This window comes from Oratosquilla oratoria, chromosome 11 (genome assembly GCF_046742065.1).
Source record: "Oratosquilla oratoria isolate Oo_2021 chromosome 11, ASM4674206v1, whole genome shotgun sequence".
In the NCBI taxonomy this organism is placed as follows: Eukaryota; Metazoa; Arthropoda; class Malacostraca; order Stomatopoda; family Squillidae; genus Oratosquilla; species Oratosquilla oratoria.
In genome coordinates, this window is record NC_134787.1 from 4,835,349 (window position 1) to 4,853,665 (window position 18,317).

General features: G+C 36.1%; 1 protein-coding gene across 1 annotated transcript in view; it reads right to left on the minus strand.

The window, feature by feature from the left end:
* LOC143029932 (polycystin-1-like protein 2) overlaps positions 1–18,317 on the minus strand; it is a 183,232-nt gene that overhangs the window by 125,840 nt on the left and 39,075 nt on the right. The window contains exons 6-7 of the mRNA XM_076193143.1: positions 1,891–2,049; positions 1,374–1,522 (exon numbers count right to left, since the gene is read on the minus strand). Of these exons, the coding sequence (XP_076049258.1) occupies positions 1,374–1,522; positions 1,891–2,049 (308 nt within the window). The remainder of the gene's footprint in view (positions 1–1,373; positions 1,523–1,890; positions 2,050–18,317) is intronic.

Sequence of the window (18,317 nt, forward strand, 5' to 3'; positions counted from 1 at the left end):
CGGCGACCCCCCCTCTCTGTCCCCCTTTGCATATAAGGAGAGGACGGGGAGAAATCCCTTCGGGCTGCGTCAAAATTTACTCACACATACTACCCCCCCCGCACATTCCTCCTCATGCAGTCACAACATCATCCATATACAACCATTCTCCACTCACCTCTGTCTTCCAATCAAAACCAACAATAGCAGTTTTATTCCCGGAATTCTCTATTCACTTAAAAACACAAAATTACAAATGAAGGTAAAGTTTTAGTTTCAACCATGGGCGCAATATAGCAATAGAAAATTAATTATTAATTTTGTAAATTATAATGTATCAACATAGTATGCAATTTTGTGAGCGGAAATAAAAAAAAGTGCTAAAACAGATTTCATAAGTAACGAAGTCGTGTCGGACGAATGGTACGCCATGTTTGTTATGATAGATGCTGACATTGAAGAAATAAAAGGGTGATAAATTTGTCTAACCTAACCTAACCTGTGTTTAATAAATCATTACCTGCAAATTAAATGTCATCCAGCTCATCCTCGTTGTCATCGTCATGAGAGACGTTATCGTCCCGATCCTATGCTACCGACTTCGTTCATTAGCATATTTGCTTGTAGCAAGGTATTTTTTATTTTCATTCCCGCCCACAAAATTGCATATTACCTTGATACATTTTAATTTACAAAATTAATAATTAATTTTCTATTGCTACATTGCGCCCATGGTCGAAACTAAAAAGATACCCAAATGACTACAGTCTGAGTGGAGCGAGACTAGACCAATGCAAAGTGGCTGTCTGTGTTGTGGACGCTATCATGTCATAGCCATGATAGCATGAATGAATGCGGTGGCATGGACTCGAAAACTCGAAGTTTTCGCAACTTTCTTGTCAAGATACATGCATCTTGGTTATATCTTGGTTGTAACTATTGCTAGGCCTATGCACTGTCGCTGTCGGCAGGCTAGCTACGAAACGTGTCAAAATAGAACGTCACTGCCCGAGGCAATTTTTTGCACTGAAGCCACACATAAGGCGCACCACATGATTTTGGCCGATTTTAAGGATTTTGCCCACGTCTTATGGTCCGAAAAATATGGTAAGTGTAACCTCAAATAAACTTTCCACATCCTCTAGCCTCTCTTCCATCAAATGTACATCTAATCCACCACCATCATCGCTTCTTGCACATCTCACTTTAATTTTCCCCACATTTACTTTCAACTTTCATGTTCACCCACCCATCATACAAAATATAGTAAACTCTATTATAAAAACAGAAGTCAGATTTGGAGTCAGTGGTATCATAAATTATGGAGCCAAAGTTTGAGGTTTTGTGTACTGACTCTCAAAAGTTTGCTTTCTCTTCTTTTATAGTATCCATACCTTTGCAAGGCCCACGTGATACTCAGTGAAGGTTCCATCAATGTCGCTGATGTCACAGTAGATGTTCATATCCCCAACAGGCAGTACCACTGTGACATGGGAGTTCCTTGAAGCCACAATTGTTTTCTTGACACTCTCATCTTCAAATGCTGTCATGAGTGGACATGTTACCTAATATATTTTATATATCCTGCCTTTTCATAAAGCAGAAAGTGATTCTTTTTAATAGAATAGTTATTTCAGTGCTATTTTACCTTTGTACTGTGCATTGTCTTTGAAAGAACTTAAACCATAATAAAGTGCATACCATTTGATAGTAAACTGGTTAGGCTACATGCTAATGTCAAATTCACTGAGGTAATATGATACAATTTAATTCAGTTGGGATGAACATTGTTTTAATGCAATCTCAATCAACCAAAACTCCTTTTATACCTGTCATTTCTTTCCTGTGACAAAAAAAGTCTGGTGTTACTTAAAATAAAAATCTGTAAAGTAGATAGACAGAGCAACTTACTGTAGAAAGAGTACTGTCCCATGCCAACTCCATCTGGGTCAGCCCAGTTATCGCACGTCAACTCAAAACTGCTTATAAGGGCAAGGCCTTTATCTGGGTTGAGACTGCAGTTTCCTCCAGTGGGAGACTTGTTTATGATTAAACTGAGTGTTGTTTCACCTGTGAAAATCAGTATGAAATATCAATGTGCCACTGTGATATGTTTGACTTTGACTTTGCCTTGTAACTACAAAGGCTTCTGATGTGGTGGCTAGCACTGATGGCCCAGCAGTGGTTAAATTCTTATCCTATGTTGAAGCAGAAATTTTGTCCATGCTTTTAGTGTTGTGAATTGGTTATCTACATAAACATGAAGTATTCCTCCAATAAATGCAGCATAACTGCAGTAACCTCAATATCATCATACTGTGGCATAGCAAAAGGGCATGGGTAATGACTACTCTGGACAACAAAACTGGTCTCTTTACCTAGGACTGGCTGATCAATATTATAGAATTTGCATTAGGGGTGGCAATAAATGGATAGGCTAGTTATTTTTTGTATATTGTACCAATTGATGCATGAGGTTTTATAATAGATATTCAAAGGGTGTTATGAGAAATAGGCAACTGGGAAGGGATGCAAAGAAGAGATTGTATGAAAGGGTGATTGTGCCAATGGTATTGTATGGGGCAGAGACTTGGAATATAAGAGAGGCAGAGAGGAAAAAATGAAAGGTTTTTGAGACGAAATGTCTGGGAAGTATGGTAGGAGCTACAAGGTTGGAAAGAGTAAGAAACAAGGTGAGGAGGATAGTGGGAGTAGAAAAGGAGATGACAGACAGGGCCGATAAAACATTATTGGGATGGTTTAGACATGGAAAGAATGAGTGATGAAAAATTAATAAAAAAAGGTGTGGAAGGCAGAGGTGGAGGGAGTGAACTTGAGTGGACAACCAAAGATGAGATTGATGTATGGGGTGAAGGGAGCACTGAGAAAGAGGGGAATGTCTGTTAAGGAAGGAAGAAAGCAGGCAGGAGATAGTGATGAGTGGAGAATGAGTGTATGGATAGGCTAGTTATTTTTTGTAGATTGTACCAATTTATACATGAGGTTTTATAATAGATATTTAAAGGGTGCCATGAGAAATAATCAACTGAGAATGGATGAAAAGAGGAGATTGTATGAAGGGGTGATTGCACAGATGGTACTGTATGGGGCAGAGACTTGGAATTTAAAAGAGGCAGAGAGGAAAAGTTGAAAGGTTTTTGAGATGAAATGTCTGAGAAGTATGGTAGGAGTTACAAGGTTGGACAGAATGAGAAACAAGGTGAAGAGGATAGCAGGAGTGGAAAAGGAGATGATACATAGGGCTGATGAAACATTATTGGGATGGTTTAGACACATGGAAAGAATGAGTAATGAAAGATTAGTAAAAGAGGTGTGGGAGGCAGAGGTGGAGGGAGTGAATTTGAGGGGACAACCAAGGATGAGAAAGAGAGGAATGTCTGTTGAGGAAGGAAGGGAGCATGCTGGAGATAGGGATGAGTTGAGAATGTGTATGGATGATATTGTTATGCAAGGAAGGGAGGACTGGAGAATAGGGGCTGCTTATGTGTGAGTAATATTTTGACACAGCCTGAAGTGATTTCTCCTTGTCTTCTCTTTTTCTGCATGAGGGGATGGAGAGGGGGGTTGCTGATTAAGTGAAGTGGCCTTGCTGTGAATATACTGTGTCCTGCTGCATTGTGTTTGACCCAGGGCAGTTGGCAGGTGCAGGGATGAGGTGTCATATATGAGGAGCTGAGGTGGGAGGGGTGGAAAGGGTGGTGGAGGGGAGTGACATGGGTGGGAATAAGTACATACTTCTGACTTAGCTACTTCCCTTATAAAGGGGAATTTTTTTTTGGTATATTGATAATACAGTGAGACCTCTCATTAACAGACATTAATTAGCTGCATTTGTAGTGTTTTTGCTATGTTTTTGGTGTTTTGGAGTGTTTTTTGAGTGGCACAGTGATTGCACGCACTAAACAAGAGCACCAAAAACACTGAAAACACAGCGAAAACACCGCAAACACAGCTAGTTAATGTCCGTTAATGAGAGGTCTCACTGTAGATAAACATGCAATGTGTGGTGATCTAAGCTTCATGTAACTTTATATGTATAATTGCCTGATAGGTTACACATTCTTTTGTCTACTTATAACTAATTATGCATATTAACCTGATTAGAATATGTATGTTTACTTACATTGTTTTCAGACTGTATTGATGTTGTGTAAGTTGAATAAAGCCAAAAGAAAGGTTTGGACTCTTCTTTATGAATACCACAATTTATTCAACTAACAAGCTGCGTCTGATCTGAAGATGGATAAATTCCTGAGACCTGAACGCCTGGATGTATATCCCAACCTGCCTACTACTTTCTATGCATTCCTGGAATCCATCACAAGCCTTGATCCAAACAAGCTAGATACATTGATTAATTTTGTCTCTCCAACTATATGTGGTTACATTGCAGAGTGTACCTATGATTCAGCTATAGATTTTCTCAAAGACCTCTATGTCAAGCCCAAAAATTAAGTATTCACCTCTACTGCTTATTCATATGGGGACCTCTCCCCTTCACCTCATCCACTTTAGAAATTTACAGAACAGGTAAGAAGAACTTTCCTAGGGGTTGCATAATTTATCCATCCATTTACAAAAAGTATAAAGAGAATAAGGTGATACAGCCCATGTTGGAACCAGGTAAAAGTTTCAATCTAGGTATAGTATTATAATTGGAGAGAAGCCCTCACAATTGTCACTTCTTTCCTGTATACTACAATTATTAGATACATACTTACTCCTATCTTTTGGAGTCTATTCCTTGCTCAATAGACATTCCTCTTACATAAAATGCCCCCCTTGAACCTGTACATTCACCTCATTTTGGTCTTTACATCAAGTTCACTCCATCTACTTCTGCTTTCCACACTCTTTTTCCTAGCCTTTCCTTATTCTTTCCATGTGCCCAAACCATCTCACCTCTCTTTGATCAACCTTGTCTGCCAGCTGTCTTTCCACCCCTACTCTCTATCTCATTTATCACATTTCTCACTCTATCCATTCTCATTATACTTACCATACTCTTTAAATATTTCATGCCAAACACATAAAAGCTCTTCCTTTCTGACTCCTTCAAATGCCATGCCAACACTCCATACAGTACCATGGGCACAATCATTCGTTCATAAAACCTCCTGTTCATGTTTATCCCCAGATACCTATTCCTCATAACTCTTCATTCCCTCAGGCATTTACTTGCATGGTGCTACACAGAGTGAAGGATATAGGGAAGATTGAGAGATTACAAAGGGCAGTAACCAAAATGGTCTCCAGCTTGTCAGATAAATCATAAGAGGAAAGATTAAAAGTACTGGGTCTGCCAACTTTGATAGATAGAAGAGAAAGAAGTGATATCATTTCAGTATTGAGGTCACACAACGGGTTAGATGGCATTAACACAGAGCTGATTTAAAGTGACACAATATGAGGATGAAACCTTTATTAAAAGTACAATGTTTTGCCATATGAGATTTTATCCTCATATGGTGTCTACTCTGACCCATTAAGAGAAGAGATCTCTTGATTAAGGATGGAAGGGCTTTAAGAGGTCATGGGAACAAATTAAGAAAGACCACATGTCTAAAGGATGTGAAGAAATACAGTTGTCCATATGGCTCTATAAATACATGGAAAAGCTTAGTAGGTGATATAGCCTAAGCTTTAATACATGAATTCTGATCTGAATATAATAATTGGAAGTCAAGGATACAGATTAAGTTGAACTGTATATGAATTTGAGGCTATGTATGAAAAATTGGAGAGTAGGACATGGGACCCAACAAGTATTTACCTAGTTGTATTTTGCAGGAGGAGAGCTATGCTCATAGTGATCCGCAGTTGTTTCTTTCCACATCCAGTTCTTTCTTAAAATCATGTATAATTTTAGCACTCACTGTTTTCTTATTCAATTTATTCCATGTATTTACCTAGTTGTATTTACCTAGTTGTATTTTATGGGAAGGGGAGCTATGCTCGTGGGGTCCCGTCTTCATATCTCATTTTATCTAAACTATTTTTAAATTCATGTATTGTTTTTGCACACACCACTTTCTCATCTAACTTGTTCCAACTGTCTATTACTCTGTGAGGAAAGCTGTTCTTTTTCAGATCTCTTCTATAGCTGTCTTTTTTTATTTTCTTTCCGTGTCCTCTTGTATTTCTATCATCCCATTTTATCAGATTCTCTCTATCAGTAATTTCTATGCCTTTCATGATTCTGTAAATAGCTATCAAATATCCTCTCTCTCTTCTTTGCTCTAGTGTCTGTAGTTCAAGTTTTGCTAGTCTCTCTTCATATGATAGTTTTGAGAGTGTTGGTGCCAGTTTTGTAATTGCTCTTTGTATTCTTTCAAGTTTTTTTTATAAAATTTTTTTGTACTTGGTGACCATATCGTTGCTGCATATTCCAATCTTGGTCTTATTAGGGTGATTAGAATTTTCTTCACCATTTCTTCATCCAGGTATGTAAATGCAACTTTGATTGTTCTTATCAAATTATAAGTTTCTCCAAAAATCTTATTTATATGTTTCTCAGGTGACATATTATTCATAACAATGACTCCCAGGTCCTTCTCATTTTCTACTTTTTTTATTCCTTCTTCTCCCAATTTATATGCTCCTGTTATTCTGTTTTTGCTTTTTCCAAATTCCATTATACTACACTTTTTAGTGTTGAACTCCATCTCCCACTTCCTACTCCATTCCCATACTATATTTAGATCACTCTGTAGTGACTCACAATCTTCTTCCGTGTTCACTTTTTTTTAATAGTTTTGCATCATCTGCAAAGAAGCTCATATAGCTTTCAATTCCTTCATCCATATCATTAATATATATAGCAAACATTATTGGGGCCAGAACTGTTCCTTGCAGAACACCACTTATTACTTCATCCCATTTTGAGTGCTTGTCTCTTATCACTACTCTCATTTTCCTTTCTTGCAAAAAGTCGTCCATCCAATTAAGCAGTTTGCCCTGTATTCCTCCTTCAGTTTCTAATTTCTTAAGCAACTTCTTATGTGGTACTTTGTCAAAAGCTTTTTTTAGGTCTAGAAATGCACAATCAGCCCATCCATCTCTTTCTTGTATTATATCCATTAGCCTTGAATAGAAACATATTAAATTGGTGACGCATGATTGTCCTTGTCTGAATCCAAATTGCCTTGGATTTAACATGTTTTTTTCTAAATATTTTACCCATCTGCTTTTGATAATTCTTTCACAAATTTTTGCTATTGTACTTGTTAGAGACTGGTCTATAGTTGGTAGGGTCTTCTTTACTTCCTCCTTTATATATAGGTACTATATTTGCTTTTTTCCAATCTTCTGGAACATTTCCTTCTTTCAAGGAACTGTTTATTATGCTATGTATTTTGTCTGCCAGTTCATTCCTGCATTCTTTCAAAATCCAGTTTGCTATTTCACCTGGTCCATGCGATTTTCTGACATCAAGATTACTCAAGTGTTTCAATATTTTGTTCTTTGTTACTTCTATTTCTTTCATGGGAGGGACTGTCTTTCCATTCGATCTCTTCAGGTTGTATGTTCTCCCTTGTAAACACTGATTTAAAATGTTTGTTCATAATTTCCGCCATTTCCATTTCCTCTGTGTATTGAACTCCTCCTTGGCTTAATTTCTCCAAGTATTGTTTGTTTTTCAATTTGTTGTTTACAAATCTGTAAAATAGTTTTGGTTGATCTTTACACTTTTCTATGACATCTTTTTCATATTTTCTCTTTTCCTCTCTGCACGTTTGTACATATTCATTTCTATAACAAGTATATATTTTCCATTTTTCAGGCCTTCTGTCTTTTTTCCATCTGGTCCAAGCTTTGTCTCTTTTGTCTTTTAACTCCCTACAACTTCTATTGTACCAGCATTTTACATGTTCTTTTTCTTGTTTTTGTCTTGGGACATACTTTTCCACTCCTTTTTTGTAAATTTTTGTCAAAATATTCCATTTCTCTTCCACTGATGTTTCTTCTTTGTATATTTCTTCCCAGTTTTCTTGTTGAAAGAATTCTCTTATTTTATCAAAGTTTGTTTTTTCATACATCATTCTTCCTTTTCTATATTGTTCATTTCTTTTCATGTATTTTTTTTTTCATTTATTTCCAGTTCAATGAATATGTGGTCACTTTTACTTATTGGTGTTTTATATTCAATCTTGTCCACTATTCTAGGTTCAGATGTAATTATTAGGTCTAGTCTCGATGGTTCTTCTTCATTTCTATACCTAGTGTTCTCCTGTATCCATTGTGTCATTGTATTGTCAGTAATCATCTCAAGTAGAGAGTTTCCCCATGAGCAGTCTCCACCCTTTACTGTCATCTCTTCCCAGCAGATTTCTTTGCAATTAAAGTCGCCCATCATAACTATTCTTCCTCCATCTTCCATTATCTTATTTAATGTTATCTTTGTGTCCTCTAACATACTTTTATGTTCACTCTCTTCACACGAGGCCGTTTTCGGAGGCACATGATTTATCACAAACTTTCTGCTCTTCTTATCTCTGTCTTCCACTTCAATCATAATCATCTCTACTGTATTCTTTCCATATGTGACACACCTCACGTTTATATCCTTCTTAGTCAGGAACATAACTCCACCCCCTTGCTTTGTCTCTCTGTTTCTAATCCAATAATTATATGCATCATGTCCTACACTGTTGGGTGGTAGTGGACCTTTTAATTTTGTTTCTACAATTCCCATTATGTCCGGTTCTTTTTCCTTCAAATAATCATTCAGCTCATTCAATCCTGTTATTAATCCATCTATATTTGTGTAAGACACTCTTAGTTTTCTGTCACTTCCATTGTGTTCTCTGTTTCCCTTATGTTTTTCTCTTGTATGTCGAATTTCCTTAGTTTCATATTCACTACTCTCCAATAGAATCTCTCTTTTTCTGACTCTGTTCTGTTCTCGTTTTTTTCCTTAGCTTCAAGTCATTTCTTTTTTCTTCCTCTCTTTCCTCTTTATTCATTTCCCTTTTTATCCATACCTTTTTATATTGTTCACTTGTTGCTAGATTCCCTGTTTTGGATAAGATATTCTCTGCCGTTGTTTGTGACCTGAATTTAATCTTAATTGGTCTGGTCTTATCTGTACTATACTTTCCGAGTCTGAACTTCTCTTCGATGTGTTTCATTATTTCTGGCTCATCTTCCTGAACTAATTGTAGTAAACTGCTTACTTTTTCATTTTCCTCTTTGATTCTTGAGGTTCTATCTGGGTTATGTTTCTCTTCCATTCCTAATATAATTATACATTTCTTTTTGTCTGCTAAGTCTCTTACAATATTCTCCTTCTGTCTCATCACTTTGATAACTGAGTCTTCAGTTTGTTCTTTCATTTGCTGTTTAATTATATCAGTAAATGCAACTTTACTGTTTTCCTGTATCTTTCTCCACCCCTGTGCCTCTTTTGCTATTGTTTTTTTACTGTCTTTATTGTTCCTTTTTAATTCTTTATTCTCCTCTTTTACTTCTCTTAACTGTCTTTTTAGTTCTTCTATTTCATCAGTTAAGTTTTTGTTCGCCTTCTCTAGTTCTTCCAGTCTTTCAACCTTTTCTGCAAGTTTTGACATTTTACCAAACCTAATCTCCCAATGTTCAGTCATTTGTTCAAGCCTTTCCTCCAGTTTTGCTAGTCGGGGGAGGTTGGTATCCGCCTCCCCCTCTTTAAATCCTTGGAAATTGTTATCCTCACCTTCCATTGAATTGTTCTTATCTATGTTTCTAATCTTTACATTTTTGTTCGACATTTCGTCGTCACTAAATTGGTTGGGACCTCTTTTGTTTACATGGCGTCTGCCTGCCTAGGCCAAGTCCTCTCCTTCCTCATTTCCTTCCATTTCCCTCAGTAATCCCTCCCCTTCTCCTTTTTCCTCACTTTCCCACTACACCATGAGCAATTTCCCCCCCCACCCTGTAAATACAATAGGTACTTCCTTTGCTTTGGGATCCACGAAAATTTCACTTTTTCTTCAAAATGTCCTCTACGCCGTTCGTTCAGTGGAGTGTGTATTTACCTAGTTGTATTTTACGGGAAGGGGAGCTATGCTCGTGGGGTCCCGTCTTCATATCTCATTTTATCTAAACTATTTTTAAATTCATGTATTGTTTTTGCACACACCACTTTCTCATCTAACTTGTTCCAACTGTCTATTACTCTGTGTGGAAAGCTGTTCTTTTTCAAATCTCTTCTATAGCTGTCTTTTTTTATTTTCTTTCCGTGTCCTCTTGTATTTCTGTCATCCCATTTTATCAGATTCTCTCTATCAGTAATTTCTATGCCTTTCATGATTCTGTAAATAGCTATCAAATCTCCTCTCTCTCTTCTTTGCTCTAGTGTCTGTAGTTCAAGTTTTGCTAGTCTCTCTTCATATGATAGTTTTGAGAGTGTTGGTGCCAGTTTTGTAATTGCTCTTTGTATTCTTTCAAGTTTTTTTGTACTTGGTGACCATATTGTTGCTGCATATTCTAATCTTGGTCTTATCTGGGTGATTAGGATTTTCCTCACCATTTCTTCATCCAGGTATGTAAATGCCACTTTGATTGTTCTTATTAAATTATAAGTTTCTCCAAAAATCTTATTTATATGTTTTTCAGGTGACATATTATTCATAACAATGACTCCCAGGTCCTTCTCATTTTCTACTTTTTTTATTCCTTCTTCTCCCAAATTATATGATCCTGTTATTCTGTTTTTGCTTTTTCCAAATTCCATTATACTACACTTTTTTGTATTGAACTCCATCTCCCACTTCCTACTCCATTCCTGTACTTTATTTAGATCTCTCTGTAGTGATTCACAATCTTCTTCAGTTTTCACTCTTTTCAGTAGTTTTGCATCGTCTGCAAAGAAGCTCATATAGCTTTCAATTCCTTCATCCATATCATTAATATATATAGCAAACATTATTGGGGCCAGAACTGTTCCCTGCAGGACACCGCTTATTACTTCATTCCATTTTGAGTGCTGGTTTCTTATCACTACTCTCATTTTTCTTTCTTGCAAAAAGTCGTCCATCCAATTTAGTAATTTACCTTGTATTCCTCCTTCAGATTCTAGTTTCTTAAGCAACTTCTTATGTGGTACTTTGTCAAAAGCTTTTTTTAGGTCTAGAAATGCACAATCAGCCCATCCATCTCTTTCTTGTATTATATCTATTAGCCTTGAATAGAAACATATTAAATTGGTGACGCATGATCGTCCTTGTCTGAATCCAAATTGCCTTGGATTTAGTACGTTGTTTTTTTCCAAGTATTTTACCCATCTACTTTTGATAATTCTTTCACAAATTTTTGCTATTGTACTTGTTAGAGAGACTGGTCTATAGTTGGTAGGTTCTTCTTTATTTCCTCCTTTATATATAGGTACTATATTTGCTTTTTTCCAATCTTCTGGAACTTTTCCTTCTTTCAAGGAAATGCTTATTATGCTATGTATTTTGTCTGCCAGTTCATTCCTGCATTCTTTCAGAATCCAGTTTGCTATTTCATCTGGTCCATGTGATTTTCTGACATCAAGATTACTCAAGTGTATCAATATTTCATTCTTTGATACTTCTATTTTTTCTATAGGGGGGACTTTCTCTTTCCATTCAATCTCTTCAGGTTGTATGTTCTCCCTTGTAAACACTGATTTAAAATGTTTGTTCATAATTTCCGCCATTTCCATTTCCTCAGTGTATTCAACTCCCCCTTGTCTTAATTTCTCCAAGTCCTGTTTGTTTTTCAGTTTATTGTTTACAAATCTGTAGAATAGTTTTGGTTGATCTTTACATTTTTCTATGACTTCTTTTTCATATTTTCTCTTTTCCTCTCTGCATGTTTGTACATATTCATTTCTATAACTGGTATATATTTTCCATTTTTCAGGTTTTCTGTCTTTTTTCCATCTGGTCCAGGCTTTGTCTCTTTTGTCTTTTAACTCCCTACAACTTTTGTTGTACCAGCATTTTACATATTCTTTTTCTTGTTTTTGTCTTGGGACATACTTTTCCACTCCTTTTTTGTAAATTTTTGTCAAAATATTCCATTTCTCTTCCACTGATGTTTCTTCTTTGTATATTTCTTCCCAGTTTTCTTGTTGAAAGAATTCTCTTATTTTATCAAAGTTTGTTTTTTCATACATCATTCTTCCTTTTCTATATTGTTCATTTCTTTTGATATATTTTTCTTCATTAAGTTCCAGTTCAATCAATATGTGTCACTTTTACCTATTGGTGTTTTACATTCAATCTTGTCCACTATTCTAGGTTCAGATGTAATTAATAAGTCTAGTCTCGATGGTTCTTCTTCATTTCTATACCTAGTGTTCTCCTGTATCCATTGTGTCATTGTGTGGTCAATAATCATCTCGAGTAGAACATTTCCCCATGAGTCGTCTCCACCCTTTACTGTCATTTCTTCCCAGCAGATTTCTTTGCAATTAAAGTCGCCCATTATAACTATTCTTCCTCCATCTTCCATTATTTTATTTAATGTTATCTTTGTGTCCTCTAACATACTTTTATGTTCACTCTCCTCCCATGAGGCTGTTTTCGGAGGCACATAATTTATCACAAATTTTCTGCTCTTCTTATCTCTGTCTTCCACTTCTATCATAATCATCTCTACTGTATTCTTTCCATATATGACACCTTTCACGTTTATATCCTTCTTAGTCAGGAACATAACTCCACCCCCTTGCTTTTTCTCTCTGTTTTTAATCCAATAATTGTATGCATCATGTCCAACACTGTTGGGTGGTAGTGGGCCTTTAAATTATTTTTCTACAATTCCCATTATGTCCGTTTCTTTTTCCTTCAAATAATCATTCAGCTCATTCAATCCTGTTATTAATCCATCTATATTTGTGTAAGACACTCTTAGTTTTCTGCCACTTCCATTGTGTTCTCTGTTTCCCTTATGTTTTTCTTTTGTATGTCGAACTTCCTTAGTTTCATGTTCACTACTCTCCAATAGAATCTCTCTTTCTCTGACTCCGTTCTGTTCTCGTTTTTTGCCTTAGCTTCCAGTCTTTTCTGCTTTTCTTCCTCTCTTTCCTCTTTATTCATTTCTCTTTTTATCCATATCTTTTTGTATTGTTCACTTGTTGCTAGTTTCCCTGTTTTGGATAAGATATTCTCTGCCGTTGTTTGTGACCTGAATTTAATCTTAATTGGTCTGGTCTTATCTGTGCTATACTTTCCGAGTCTAAATTTCTCTTCGATTTGTTTCATAATTTCTGGTTCATCTTCCTGAACTGATTCTAGTAATTGGCTTACTTTTTCATTTTCCTCTTTGATTCTTGTGGTTCTATCTGTGTTGTGTTTCTCTTCCATTCCTAATATAATTATACATTTCTTCTTGTCTGCTAAATCTCTTACTATATTCTCCTTTTGTCTCATCACTTTAATAACTGAGTCTTCAGTATGTTCTTTCAATTGCTGTTTGACTATGTCAGTGAATGAAACCTTATTTCCTTCATGGGTTTTCTTCCAATTTTTAGTTTCTTTAGCTATTGTCTCTCTGTTTTCTTTACTATTCTTCTTCAATTCCTCATTCTCCACCTTAACTACTCTTACCTGGCGTTGTTGGTCTTCTAGTTCAACAGTTAAGTTTTTATGCGCCTTTTCTAGTTCTTCCAATCTTTCAACCCTTTGTAAAATGGTGTTCATATGACCTAACCTACTCTCCAAGTCCTCGATCACCTTATCAACCTTCTTCTCTAGTCTTGTCAGTCGGGGGGGGTTTGTGTCCCCCCCACTCTCTTTAAATCCCTTGAAAATATTCTCATCACTTTCTACTGTATTGTTCCTATCTATACTTCTAATCTTTACATTCTTATTAGACATTCCGTCGTCCTCCAGCTCGTCTTGCGGTCGCTTGTTTACTTTTCGGCGGTCTGTTAGGGCCAAGTCCTCTACTTCCTCATTTCCTTCCATTTCCCCAGCAATCCCTCCCCTTTTCCTCTTTCCTTACTTTCCCACTACCCCACGAGCAATTTCCCCCACCCTGTAAATACAAAAAGGCACTTCTCTTTGCGTTGGGATCCACAATCGGCACTTTTCTTCAGAACGTTCTTCAAGCCGTCCGTTCGTTGAAAGTGTGTGTATTTACCTAGTTGTATTTACCTAGTTGTATTTTACGGGAAGGGGAGCTATGCTCGTGGGGTCCCGTCTTCATATCTCATTTTATCTAAACTATTTTTAAATTCATGTATTGTTTTTGCACACACCACTTTCTCATCTAACTTGTTCCAACTGTCTATTACTCTGTGAGGAAAGCTGTTCTTTTTCAAATCTCTTCTATAGCTGTCTTTTTTTATTTTCTTTCCGTGTCCTCTTGTATTTCTGTCATCCCATTTTATCAGATTCTCTCTATCAGTAATTTCTATGCCTTTCATGATTCTGTAAATAGCTATCAAATCTCCTCTCTCTCTTCTTTGCTCTAGTGTCTGTAGTTTAAGTTTTTGTAGTCTCTCTTCATATGATAGTTTTGAGAGTGTTGGTGCCAGTTTTGTGATTGCTCTTTGTATTCTTTCAAGTTTTTTTATACATTTTTTTGTACTTGGTGACCATATTGTTGCTGCATATTCCAATCTTGGTCTTATCAGGGTGATTAGGATTTTCCTCACCATTTCTTCATCCAGGTATGTAAATGCCACTTTGATTGTTCTTATTAAATTATAAGTTTCTCCAAAAATCTTATTTATATGTTTCTCAGGTGACATATTATTCATAACAATGACTCCCAGGTCCTTCTCATTTTCTACTTTTTTTATTCCTTCTTCTCCCAAATTATATGATCCTGTTATTCTGTTTTTGCTTTTTCCAAATTCCATTATACTACACTTTTTTGTATTGAACTCCATCTCCCACTTCCTACTCCATTCCTGTACTTTATTTAGATCTCTCTGTAGTGATTCACAATCTTCTTCAGTTTTCACTCTTTTCAGTAGTTTTGCATCATCTGCAAAGAAGCTCATATAGCTTTCAATTCCTTCATCCATATCATTAATATATATAGCAAACATTATTGGGGCCAGAACTGTTCCCTGCGGGACACCGCTTATTACTTCATTCCATTTTGAGTGCTGATCTCTTATCACTACTCTCATTTTTCTTTCTTGCAAAAAGTCTTCCATCCAATTTAGCAATTTACCTTGTATTCCTCCTTCATATTCTAATTTCTTAAGCAACTTCTTATGTGGTACTTTGTCAAAAGCTTTTTTTAGGTCTAGAAATGCACAATCAGCCCATCCATCTCTTTCTTGTATTATATCTATTAGCCTTGAATAGAAACATATTAAATTGGTGACGCATGATCGTCCTTGTCTGAATCCAAATTGCCTTGGATTTAGTACGTTGTTTTTTTCCAAGTATTTTACCCATCTACTTTTGATAATTCTTTCACAAATCTTTGCTATTGTACTTGTTAGAGAGACTGGTCTATAGTTGGTAGGTTCTTCTTTATTTCCTCCTTTATATATAGGTACTATATTTGCTTTTTTCCAATCTTCTGGAACTTTTCCTTCTTTTAAGGAACTGCTTATTATGCTATGTATTTTGTCTGCCAGTTCATTCCTGCATTCTTTCAGAATCCAGTTTGCTATTTCATCTGGCCCATGCGATTTTCTGACATCAAAATTACCCAAGTGTGTCAATATTTCATTCTTTGTTACTTCTATTTCTTCCATAGGGGGGACTTTTTCTTTCCACTCAATCTCTTCAGGTTGTATATTTTCCCTTGTAAACACTGATTTAAAATGTTTGTTCATAATTTCTGCCATTTCCATTTCCTCAGTGTATTCAACTCCTCCTTGTCTTAATTTCTCCAAGTCTTGTTTGTTTTTCAGTTTATTGTTTACAAATCTGTAGAATAGTTTTGGTTGATCTTTACACTTTTCTATAACATCTTTTTCATATTTTCTTTTTTCCTCTCTGCACTTTTGTACATATTCATTTCTATAACCAGTATATATTTTCCATTTTTCAGGTCTTCTGTCTTTTTTCCATCTGGTCCAGGCTTTGTCTCTTTTGTCTTTTAACTCCCTACAACTTTTGTTGTACCAGCATTTTACATATTCTTTTTCTTGTTTTTGTCTTGGGACATACTTTTCCACTCCTTTTTTGTAAATTTTTGTCAAAATATTCCATTTCTTTTCCACTGATGTTTCTTCTTTGTATATTTCTTCCCAGTTTTCTTGTTGGAAGAATTCTCTTATTTTATCAAAGTTTGTTTTTTCACACATCATTCTTCCTTTTCTATATTGTTCATTTCTTTTCATATATTTTTCTTCATTAAGTTCCAGTTCAATCAATATGTGGTCACTTTTACCTATTGGTGTTTTATATTCAATCTTGTCCACTATTCTAGGTTCAGATGTAATTATTAAGTCTAGCCTCGATGGTTCTTCTTCATTTCTATACCTAGTGTTCTCTTGTATCCATTGTGTCATTGAATGGTCAGTAATCATCTCAAGTAGAGCATTTCCCCATGAGTCATCACCACTCTTTACTGTCATTTCTTCCCAGCAGATTTCTTTGCAATTAAAGTCGCCCATCATAACTATTCTTCCTCCGTCTTCCATTATTTTAGTTAATGCTATCTTTGTGTCCTCTAACATACTTTTATATTCACTCTCCTCCCATGAGGCTGTTTTCGGAGGCACATAATTGATCACAAATTTTCTGCTCTTCTTATCTCTGTCTTCCACTTCTATCATAATCATCTCTACTGTATTCTTTCCATATATGACACCTTTCACGTTTATATCCTTCTTAGTCAGGAACATAACTCCACCCCCTTGCTTTTTCTCTCTGTTTCTAATCCAATAATTGTATGCATCATGTCCTACACTGTTGGGTGGTAGTGGGCCTTTTAATTTTGTTTCTACAATTCCCATTTAGTCCGGTTCTTTTTCCTTCAAATAATCATTCAGCTCATTCAATCCTGTTATTAATCCATCTATATTTGTGTAAGACACTCTTAGTTTTCTGCCACTTCCATTGTGTTCTCTGTTTCCCTTATGTTTTTCTTTTGTATGTCGAACTTCCTTAGTTTCATGTTCACTACTCTCCAATAGAATCTCTCTTTCTCTGACTCCGTTCTGTTCTCGTTTTTTGCCTTAGCTTCCAGTCTTTTCTGCTTTTCTTCCTCTCTTTCCTCTTTATTCATTTCTCTTTTTATCCATATCTTTTTGTATTGTTCACTTGTTGCTAGTTTCCCTGTTTTGGATAAGATATTCTCTGCCATTGTTTGTGACTTGAATTTAATCTTAATTGGTCTGGTCTTGTCTGTGCTATACTTTCCGAGTCTAAATTTCTCTTCGATTTGTTTCATAATTTCTGGTTCATCTTCCTGAACTGATTCTAGTAATTGGCTTACTTTTTCATTTTCCTCTTTGATTCTTGTGGTTCTATCTGTGTTGTGTTTCTCTTCCATTCCTAATATAATTATACATTTCTTCTTGTCTGCTAAATCTCTTACTATATTCTCCTTTTGTCTCATCACTTTAATAACTGAGTCTTCAGTATGTTCTTTCAATTGCTGTTTGACTATGTCAGTGAATGAAACCTTATTTCCTTCTTGGGTTTTCTTCCAATTTTTACTTTCTTTAGCTATCGTTTCTCTGTTTTCTTTACTATTCTTCTTCAATTCCTCATTCTCCACCTTTACCTCTCTTAACTGTCTTATTAGGTCTTCTATTTCATCAGTTAAGTTTTTATTCGCCTTTTCCAGTTCTTCCAATCTTTCAACCCTTTGTAATATGGTGTTCATATGACCTAACCTACTCTCCAAGTCCTCGATCACCTTATCAACCTTCTTCTCTAGTCTTGTCAGTCGGGGGGGGTTTGTGTCCCCCCCACTCTCTTTAAATCCCTTGAAAATATTCTCATCACTTTCTACTGTATTGTTCCTATCTATACTTCTAATCTTTACATTCTTAATAGACATTCCGTCGTCCTCCAGCTCGTCTTGTGGTCGTTTGTTTACTTTACAGCGGTCTGTTTGGACCAAGTCCTCTACTTCCTCATTACCTTCCATTTTCCCAGCAATCCCTCCCCTTCTCCTCTTTCCTTACTTTCCCACTACCTCACGAGCAATTTCCCCCCACCCTGTAAATACAAAAAGGCACTTCTCTTTGCGTTGGGATCCACAATCTGCACTTTTCTTCAGAACGTTCTTCAAGCCGTCCGTTCGTTGAAAGTGTGTATTTACCTAGTTGTATTTACCTAGTTGTATTTTACGGGAAGGGGAGCTATGCTCGTGGGGTCCCGTCTTCATATCTAATTTTATCTACACTATTTTTAAATTCGTGTATTGTTTTTGCACACACCACT